Raw genomic sequence first — 10,706 nt, 5'->3', positions numbered from 1 at the left:
CCCAAGTGCCACAGTTTGCCAACCCCTCATGGAGCCAGTCCCTTAATTTCCTCCTCCTCTCTGGTTGCCTCCTTATCTCACCCTATATAAAGAGGGGAATAAAGCACTGCAGCTCTCACAGCCCAAGGCTCCATTTCAATGTGGCTTCCTCAGGGATCAGAGATGGGCTTTCCGGATCAAACGTCTTTCTAAGTGCCAGACGCTGTTGGCCACTTTTGCATATATTTAGTATTTAATTCAGTGTACACAAGTCTGTGAGGTAGGTAATCACTCTGCTTCATGGATGAAAAAAACAGAGAGGCCAATTGACTGGCCCAAAGTCACACAGCCAGGAAGTGATAAAGCAGTCAGCCCAGGTCTCCAGAATCAAGTGCAGCACTCTGTCCACCCCCCACGGCCACCAACCCTGCCATCTGCCACAAAGCAGAGCCTACATTCCAGGGAGATGGTGGAAGCCAAAGGGTGTCAGAGCAAAAGGCCAGGCAGGGGAACAGGTTTCAAGTGATTTGCATCCATGTACAGCAGTCTATCTGCATCGGAGCCACCAGGAGTGCTTGTTAAAACACAGATCGCAGGGCCCCATCCCCAGAGTTTTTGACTCAGAGGAGAAGTGAGGCTTGAGAATTTGTATTTCTAACATGTCTCCAGGTTATAGTAAGGCTGCTGGTCCATAACGCAAAGCTCACTTTGAGAGTCAATGACATACTAACGTACACTCAAAAACATCCTTACTCTGGGAAACCGTATCCATTTTTGCAAATTCCGTCCTCCTCTAAAACGAGCTTTTTATAACCTGTTTCAGTTGCACATTCTTTTAGCAGGTTGGCTGTCACATTTCTGCCACTCCCTTAGGGACAATTCCTAGATATCTGTCTTCTTGTCCCAACCACATGGCTGGGAAATTTACAGGACTTGATCTTTACTCACATTACTGTGATGTACCAGCTCGTGCAATCAAGGACAAGCTGTTGATCGCCCTAAATTTCACTGTTTCCATCTATAAAATATAACCCTTACCCCACATACATCGCACAGGGTTGCTGAGGTCAGGTACGTGACGTGTCCTAAAAGTGACCGTTTTGAAAAAATTTTTATTGGAGTAGAGCTGATTCACAATGTTGTGTTAGTTTCTGCTGTAGAGCCAAGTGAACCAGTTATACATATACTGATTTCCACTTTTTCAGGTTCTTTTCCCATATACCTCATTACAGAGTATTGAGAAGACTTCCTTGTGCTATATAGCAGGAAAAGTGACCATTTTAACACTCACTAGTGCATCCATGCAGATCCTGGCCCCGAGATTTCCTTGCACCCACAGGCCTTCAGGTACCAGGTGCCACACTATGAAAATGTTTCTCCTTCCTCCCCTGTATCTATCACTTTTACTATCTCATCTTCCTTCCTAGGTTATTTCTAGTCCGGCTTTGTCAAGTCATTCTATCAAATTTATTTGATTTACACACACGCACTAAATGTCAATAGGTTCCCTTAAAAAAAATTTTTTTTATACAGCAGGTTCTATTTAGTTATCTATTTTATACATATTAGTGTATATATGTCAATCCCAATCTCCCAGTTCATCCCACCCCCCCCCCCAGCCCCGCTTCCCCGACCTTGGTGTCCATACGTTTGTTCTCTATGTCAACAGGTTCTGATGAGAGGCTATCAATAAAGGATGTGAACTTTGTACACGGATGTGGAAGCATGTTATTTTGTCTGCTCTTTGGCTGGGTTGGTTCTATTCAGGTGATGTTGGCACACAGATGTGTCGTGGAAAGCTGAGGTGAGTCTGTTCCTCCCAAACCCTTAGGTATCATAAAGGGACTGTCATTGTGGAATCAGACAGCCTAGTTTGAATCCTGTTTTGCTCACTGCATATCCTGCAGCAAGGGACATAGCCTCATCTGTGAAATGAGAAATTTTCTCTCTCGTCATAAGGACTAAGTGGAAGTATGTGGCATAAGGTACGTGCTTAGTAAGATCGGGATCCAGAGCATAAGGGGAAAAACATTTCCCAGACACAGCAATTAGAGCAGTTGACTCTGCCATTTGAATAAATAGCCTTAAGAACATAATATCCTCGGGAATCAACCCACTTTCTCTTCTCATTCCAAGTCTTTAAAACTGTTCCCCTTACCCTGTCCCCAAAAAGGCAGTTCCCAGGACTCCTCAGAACATTCCTTTCTTATTTAAAAGAGCTGCATTTCTGACGCTTCATCCTCCTTCATCTGTTACCTACTCTTCTGAACCTTGAAGGTTGGTAGCAGCCCAGGGCCATTTGTGTCTGAGGGTGGCAGGTGAAATTTTATGTACATGATCATCAATTATTAACTCTTGGTTAGGGAGACTGTCAAAATGCTTCTCTCAATAAATGTTAGCTCAGAGCTCCCGTGATGGAGGAGGGCCTTGGAAAGCTGGGTCCCTCAGGAGGTTTTGCGGCCCTGAGGAGACCAAACCTTTCCATGAGAAGTTTAATTTATTTTGCCTTATCTTTTTCTCCATCTATTCTTTTTTTTTTTTTTTTTTTTTTTTTTTGGTGGTACGCGGGCCTCTCACTGTTGTGGCCTCTCCCGTTGTGGAGCACAGGCTCCGGACGCGCAGCCTCAGCGGCCATGGCTCACGGGCCCAGCCGCTCCACGGCATGTGGGATCTTCCCGGACCGGGGCACGAAACCCGTATCCCCTGCATTGGCAGGCGGACTCTCAACCACTGCACCACCAGGGAAGCCCCATCTATTCTTTATATACAATCTTTTCTGGCCTGTGGCCACAGCTTACTTATTTTCCTTTATCTCACTCTGTGCTAATTTCATTTTCGTCTGTTGTAAGCTTGTTTTGCTGATCACTTCTTGGGATCTCAGGACACTTTTCATTGAGTTAGATCTGTGTTTCCTGGTAGAGAATCCACGAGTTAGAGGAAAGGTGTTAAAAGTGGGTCTAAGAGCGTTCCATACCTTGTTTAACTTTTATTCATGCTGTGTGGTAAAGAATTTACTCTTCCCCAAAAGGAGGTCTGGCCTTTGCCCTCTGGCTTCCAGGAGTTAATCTCTAAGCCCTTGGAATGTCATCCTGATAGGACTGTTTTTGTGCTAAACCAATAACATGATTTAGGTTGGGGGCCTTTGCGCTCAACCTCCTAACGGACTGGAGAGTGAGACGAACCACTTGGGCAGTGGATAACACCTATGTAATAGAGCCCCAGTGAAAACCATGGACACCACAGCCTGTATGACCTCCATGGTTGGCACTGCTCTGAGCATGTTCTCACATGCAGTGCTGGGAACTAACATGTCCTGACTCCACAGGAGAGGGACCACACCAACTCCATGCTTCCTTCTTTTAGCTGATTTTAATCTGTACCTTCTCCCCGTAATAAACCAGAACTGTGGGTATAACAGCTTTCAATGGGTTCTTTGAGTCCTGCTACCAAATTATCAAACCTGAGAGTGGTTGTGGGAATCCCCTGACCTTGCAGTTGGTGTCACAGTGAGAGTCTTCTCTTGTGGGGACTTTTGCCTCCAACTACTTCTCATTTGGCCCCCTTTTCTCATACATGAGCTCACGAAAAAGACTCTTAGTTAATGGGGGTAGGGAATGTCTAACTATTTTAATGTCAATTTTCTTATCTTTTTGCTACTGTCATTTCTCGAGAGCAAATGTGAGGAAATGAGTTGACTGCAGGTCCAAGAATCTTTACATCCATAGCTAACTTTGCAGTCAAGAATCAGACAGGAAGGATGGGAGCCAACTGGCACAGAATAAGCTGTAAATGTCGAACTGAACTTTGGCTTTTGAGTCAGAACACAGGGATTGATGGTCTCCACGCCATACCAGAAGGAAGCTTCGTACAGCGCCCACCACCAGTTCAGGCTCCCTGTCTCCTCTTATGATCACCGTGACCTGGGGACACAGGTGGAGTCACACCTGAACCAACAGGGCCATTACCCAAACCTGGCCAAGCTATTATACCAGGAAGCAGGAATAAGAGGCCTCTCTTGGAGGCCGGGAATCAGCATTAAGATTACTGTAGCTCTTTCCAGATGGTTCAGATCCCCAAACCTAGGTCTACATTCAGAGATTAGGAGGGTGGTCAGGGATCCAGAGTCAAGCTACCACTGAGGGCAGGAGCCTGGAGGCTGGGTTTAAACTGGGCAACTCTGAGGGCTCCGTCTGTCACTCCACCTCAGAGAGCATCTCCACTCTCCCCATGTTCACTTGGATGCCAATGGCTCCCAAATCCACACCCTGGATTCCAAATTTCCAAATGCCTATTAGAAAATTCCTCCTAGAAGTCCTTCTCTTGCCAAGAAACTCAGCACGTCAAGAAGTGGAATCCAACACTCCTTCCAACTCCCCTCATAAATCCAGCATCTCCATGGGTGCCACATCTATTCTCCCAGTCAAGCAGGGAAGGCGCCTTCTGCTCCGCATGGAGCCCTACCTCTCCGCACTCCTTAAACACTGTGCCAAGCCCTGCCATTCCACTCTCCAGATACACTTCTCGCTTGGCCCCTGCTCGTCATTCCCACCACCACCACGCTGGGCCTAGACCCTCACAGCCTCTACGAGAAATTACTGCAAGTCTTTAAGTGGCCTCCTGATCCGCAGAAACTAGAATCGTTTCCGTTCAAGAGCACCTTGTACATGCCTGGCTCTGTGCTATATCTTGAGATGGAAGAGTTCACTGCATCCCAGCAACTCTATTAAGGTCATCTCCAGTTTACAGATGGGGAAAGTGAAGCTCTCCAAGGTTAATTTGCTCATATTACCAAGACAGTAAGTGGTACAGCTGAGCCTTGAGAGAGGACTGTGTGACTTGAGAGCGAGACCACCTCTCACAGGGTAAGGGAGCTGGAGCAAGGACTGGAAATAGGGGCCACCTCTGAAATGCAGGTGTCAAGGGGCCATATGGGGAAAGACATCAGGCCACAGGTGCTGGGCAGTAACGTGAGACTGAAGCTTCCAGTTCAGGCAGATGATCAGCAACTTGGAGATCTACAGGGATGGAGCAATGTGGTAAAGCCAGGGAGCAATGCAGAGAGGAGACAGCCAGAGCAGCTGGGGCACAGATGCTGGCCCTGGTGGCAGGGGAGAGACCTGGACGCTATCTGACACCCACTATCTGTGAAGATGCTGGGAAAAGGAAGCACGCCCAGTCCTTGGCAAGAGCCAAGCAAGGCTCCCTGCCTCACACTTGGGCTCCCAGTCCAGGCTAGCACAGCTGCCATCAAATGCTGCCGGAAACTGTTTCCATGAGGCTGGTCAAGTCTCAGAGGCTTGGTGGGGGCCAGCAAGTTGTCATCCAGAGGCTCAGATGGAGGGAGCAGGCAGGGATGAGGAGGGCTGGGGAGCCACATGGACCCAGCCAGAGTCAAGGGCCAGCAGGATGCTGGCCAATGGCCAGGAGGGTAAGAGAACAAGATCCCTGGTCCTGAGTGTCCCACCTCTGGAGGTGCATCCTCTTTTATCCGCACCTCCAGTGTTAACTCATTCCAGCCTGCTGTTCACCTAATCAGTGTAATTTCCCCCCACCCCTACTCAACCCCAGCTTGTTCCTTTCCACCCAAACTGGCCTAGGGTACAGTCCTGAATGTGTCCCCAGTGAATAGGCTTCTGTTTGTGTCAGGTTAATTCCCAAACTTCCCAAGTTCACAGAGCATTCTGGAACCAGAAAGGCTTGAAAACCATCTGTCCCAAGACCCTCATACTTCATACGTGCTTCAGAGGTGTGACATACGTGTGGTCAGAAAGCATGACAGTGGACTGGGGCTCCACACCTGACTCTCTGGTTGGAACTCTTGTGCTCACATGATGCCCCCAAATTTCTCTCCCTTTTCTTCCCTTCTCGCCACAATTCCTCGTGGCCCCAGTGATGCCTGGCCCCTGTAGGATGCAGAATGAATGTCTGCTGATTTGGATTCAATGACCTCTATTTATCTGGAGAAAAATAATCTACAAAGATTAATCTACTGTAAGGTGTGAATGACTGATAGCCATCCCCCAATCCTTCAGAGTATTTTCAATTTAAAACAAGATCTTTTTTTAATCCAAATTATCTGTTATAAATCTGTAAGATATAGAATTATCTGAGGACTAGAGAGAGCTTCCTTAAGTGCTCAAATCACTGCACTGGAGTGCAAAGCTACAGACAGCAAGGTAAAGAATAACATCGGGGCTCTGTGTTAGTGCCACATTGTGACCACCAGGGGGAGCTCAAGGCTCCCTCTCCTGCCATTCACCATTCCCATTCACCACCAGAGGAAGGGCCAGGAGGTTGTGAGGTCATTTTATCGGGCCACGGGGCTGTAGGTATGGTCCTTCTCTTTAAATTATCCCTTAGGTTTCTCTCTTTCTCAGAGGTCCTCCAGCTTGGGGGATGTATCTTCCCAGCGGCCCCACCTCTCCTGGAGACCAGAGTGGCAAAGTACAGTAGGGAAAGAGGCAGGTATGGGTTCAGGAAAACAGAGCCAAGCAGCTACTTTCAACCTACTAGTGCTGGAGGCCACTCATGCCTTCCCCTGAGCCTAGGGAAAAAGAAGCTTTCCACAGGGACTGACATTACCAGAACGGGGCTGGTGCTCAAACCCTAGCCTGGCCTCGTCCTTGGGCATCTGCCTTGGTACCTGTTACGGCTGGCAGGGAACAGAAAGAAAGTCAAGTCTCCAGGATGCTGGGTACTGACCATCTCCATCCTGTACAATTCCATCTTATCACAACACACCACTCCCGACTACCAGAAGAGCTTGCATGTCTCTGGTCCCAAGGAAGTGGTCATCACCCCAATTCATTTTCTCTCCATTTCCTTCCTTCAAGATGGGAGAAAACTCCCATCCCCTATGGCAGTAGCTCTCAAGTGTGGTCCTTGGCCCAGGAGCATCAGCAGGACCTGGGAACTTGTCGACAATGCAAAACCTCAGTGCAAAACCCTTGACATCCTCACAATGACGCGGCGAGGCAGGTAGTTATCAACCTGATCCGACAGGTGGGCTCACCAGGGGTGAGGGAGAGCAGCCATCTCATCCCAGGCTGCACAGCCAACAGGTGGTGGAAGTAGGACATGAACCCCATGTGCCGATCCCGAAGTCCCAGGTGTCCACCTCAGCACCGTGCTCCAGGCGCCCGGGTTTCCCGAGGGGCGGGGGCTTTTGCGTTGGCCTTAGACACGCTCTCCTGATCCTGCTCCCTCGGGATGCCTCCCTGCTTTCCGGGAGCTGAGGCCATTCGGCCGCCCGCACTTTTCAGTCTCCCTTGGCTTCTTCCCCAGCCCCAGCCCCGCCTGGATGGTCACAGCTGAGCCCCTAGAAGTGGGGATGGCTCAAAGAAGCCAAGCCTGGAGGCCATCCCACCACTCCCTCCCCAGGCCCCTAAGCCATCTCCATCCTCCTAAACTAGTCTGCAGAGCCTCAGACTGCTCACGCGTTCCGTCAAAAGCTAGAGTAAAGTGGTCGCCGCCGTGCCTTTGCCTGAAGCAAGTGGGACCTGTCAGTTTAGGGCAGTGATCACCACCCACCACAGAGACGAGACGGAGAGGACTGTGCCAGGGGCCCCTGGGAGAATCGGTAGGCAGAGCCCCACCCTTCCCCTGGTCTCCGAGGTAGCGCACCTGGTTTCCTTTCCTCTTGCGGGGTTTCCCGAGGGCTCACAGGGCTACCGCTTGGGATCTCCCTGTAGGAGGACGAGGCCCGGAGAGTCACCGCTCCCTTCCCAGTGCAGATTTTTGTAGGATCCGTGTCTGAAAAGGAAAGACCCAAGAGGAAAGACTGAGTCCCAGGCTCCTGGAGGATGAAAGCGACAGTCAGCCAGCAACTTGGTACAGCTGGGGAATGAGATGAACCTGGTTACAGACAGGCAGTCTGACGGTCAATGAAAATTAACCTGTGGATGGTGAAGAGGGACAAATCACATTTTCAGAGGTTTACCACCCATCATGAGGTTAGGAGGAAATGGAGGCAACAGTGAGTTCTGAGTCAATGGATGCGTTACAACGTCAGCTGTAAACATTTCCAAATCAAAGCGGGTTGATTCCTTTTATTAAATGAAGTTTAGGTTGGTGAGCAGCTTCTGACCAATTAGTAAGGCTCAGTTCAAGAAAGAATTTATGAAAGATTTCTCAAGCTCCCACATCATCCTTCTTAAAAAAGAGCAAGTCGACAGCACAGGGAATAAGGTGGTGGTTCTGTAGAGAATCACTGCTCCGTGCAGCCCCCCAACGGAAAAGCAAAAGACAATCTCCTTGTATCAGCAAGCCAAGCCCCCTGTAGTGGTGAGACAGGATATGCTGCCTGGGGAGAAAGGTCAAGGGCCAGAGCCTCACATTCGAAACTTAATGAAGAAAATTCACACCAAAGAAAACGACTAGAAATGCTAAATCCTTCAAGGAACAGTGTTCGCTGCACTTCCAGCTGAGCCTTTCCTGGGCCCCGACCTCTCCTACAGTTCACAATGGCCTAATAACAGACCAAGGGTATCTTTCAGAACCGCATGGAGAAGGATTTCAAAATAGGCTTCAAAAGATCTGGATGTTCATCCTCCAGGAAAATCAGTAACGGGGAAACAAGAAAGCCACACAGACCACACAGCCCTAGGAGGTACACGTGCTGAATGTTTCTCTCTGTACAGCTGAGCTGAACTGAATTCCACAGTTTTTCAAGTTGCTCACAGCACAGCCTGGATCTTGGACCTCAAATTGTCATGGCTGGGATTATGGGTAACGTTTAAGACGGGCATCGGGCAGGATGTGGGCTCAGATGTCCAACTCATGCCCATTCCTGTGCCAGGGCCAAGAGGAGCCAAGCCTCTTTGCTTCTCCTTTCCACTCTGGCAGCCCCCTTTCTGACAGCTCAGACAGAACGATCATTAGTGTTACAGAAGAGGACAGATCTGCCGTCAGCACCTCTTGCACTGAAAGCAAAGTGCAAAACCACAATGTACAGCAGGGCGGGCAGCAGCCTTGGAGAGCATCTGACTCATCCAACCCTATCAAGAGGGTAAGTGACTGATGTCACAGAACTATTGGCAAAATTGATTCACGGTCTTTTCAAAAGGGTGAGGGGCAAAGTCATGGTCTTTGCCAAAGGGTGAGGGGCAAAGTGACAAACCCAGCCCGTCCACAGTGTCCTGGATGCACAGCCAGATTGGCCCAACTCCTGAAAGAACCACCAGTGGGATGAAGAGCCACCTGGGCCTCCCTCGTCTCATTTTGTACAGAAGGAAGCTATGAGCCAGGGCTGTTGTCTGAACTGCACCCGCTTCCTTGGAGAGGAGAGGCAGGAAGTGACTGCTGGTGAGGTTCGGGGCAGAGGAGGGAGGGCTCAGGGAAATGGTCCGTCCAGCATCACAGAGACGCAGCCAGGTTTGGCATCTGAGGGAGCTGCTTCAAGTTCACACCAATTCAGAGATTCCCTGTGTAGCCACATTAGTTCTTGGGGACAGTGGAGTTTTAAATAAAGTCTTGGGAGCTGGAACATCTAAGGGGAACCTAAGTCGTCTATGTGGCTCAGACCTACACCAGCTGGAATCAACATTCAGCCTCTGGACTGACCTTCTCCTTAAGGGGGAGGGGCAAGGCACCTGTCAGTTCCTCTCCACACTTGCCGGTGGCTCACAGAAACACACACACACACACACACACACACACACACACACACACACACACGAAACCAGCCAGAGAAGTGAAAGGGAGTGGCTCCTAAACATGCAAGGATTAAGCCTCCAAGTCTTTGTTAGAAGGCAAGAAGAAAGGATCATGCATGATCTGCTAACAATTTAAAAAAAAACAAAACCAAAACCAACCCGAGGAGAGATACCTGGAGGGAGTACTAGGCCTGAAGAATTTTTCACTGTCTTCACAGGGATTATTTTAACAGCAGAAATAGAGCGTGCACGTATAGGGTCTGCAGTTGCTGAAAACACAAAAGGGTAAATGGTGCATCCAGAAAAAACATTTGGGAAACACTCAGGCGGTGGAGGACCCGGGCAGGGACAATAGGAGGAAGTCGCCCACACCAAAAGAACAATAGGAAGAGCGGTAGATGCGGTAACTTAAAATAACCTGCTTTCGCTCTTTAGAGTCCTGTACCAAGTCACCAGAACCCTCCCATGACCGTCCCCCAGATGCAGCTGATCAGTGTCTGTGCTGCCTGCCGCACCAGGAACTTGTTAGATAAAGAGATTTACAGAGACGCAGATGGCCTGGCAAATAGAGGAAGGGAGAGCAAGCAGGGTCCAAGGGGCCCCCTGGGAGAAGGCTAGGGTGTCTATGCTGGGGGGAGGCTCCGAGGAGGAGAGTTATGGCTCCTCTAACTCCAGAGGAGTGGAGGAAGGACAGGGAACAAATTTGGGAGCTGCCTGGTCCTTTCAGCCATCACAGCCGCTTCTCCAGGATCGTAACTCCTGGGGTCTTGTGCCTGTTCTGACAACCACAGCTCTCCGGCCCTGAGCAAATCAGAGGCCCCATCTGTTGGGCAGCAGATGGCCTACTTAAAGCCATCCTTCCCTGGGCAAGAGGTTGCCGAGTGTCCAAGTGCCTGTTCAAGACTCTGGGCGCACTCAAGCGCGAGGCCCAGGGTGCTGCCACCAGCTGAGCTTTGAAAGCTGGGATACTGCCTGGGATATGGGTGAAGGCTGCTGTCCTCAAGTCCCGGATGCTCATGCTTATCTAGGCACAGGCTTCCCTGGGCCCCCTGCCTACCCAGATTCTGGAATCTC

At 49.7% G+C, this 10,706-nt stretch overlaps 1 protein-coding gene across 16 annotated transcripts in view; it reads right to left on the bottom strand.

Moving 5' to 3' along the window:
* SORBS1 (sorbin and SH3 domain containing 1) overlaps positions 1 to 10,706 on the bottom strand; it is a 240,787-nt gene that overhangs the window by 101,849 nt on the left and 128,232 nt on the right. For 9 of the 16 annotated variants that reach the window (XM_073794153.1, XM_073794154.1, XM_073794164.1 and 6 more), the window contains exons 4-5: positions 9,806 to 9,901; positions 7,603 to 7,731 (exon numbers count right to left, since the gene is read on the bottom strand). In XM_073794153.1, the coding sequence (XP_073650254.1) occupies positions 7,603 to 7,731; positions 9,806 to 9,901 (225 nt within the window). The remainder of the gene's footprint in view (positions 1 to 7,602; positions 7,732 to 9,805; positions 9,902 to 10,706) is intronic. The other 7 variants (XM_073794152.1, XM_073794166.1, XM_073794157.1 and 4 more) reach the window with 1 other exon arrangement.

This window comes from Tursiops truncatus, chromosome 16 (genome assembly GCF_011762595.2).
Source record: "Tursiops truncatus isolate mTurTru1 chromosome 16, mTurTru1.mat.Y, whole genome shotgun sequence".
Classification (NCBI taxonomy): Eukaryota; Metazoa; Chordata; class Mammalia; order Artiodactyla; family Delphinidae; genus Tursiops; species Tursiops truncatus.
Note: the sequence above shows the minus strand (reverse complement) of the source record. Positions and strands in the feature narration are given on the sequence as shown.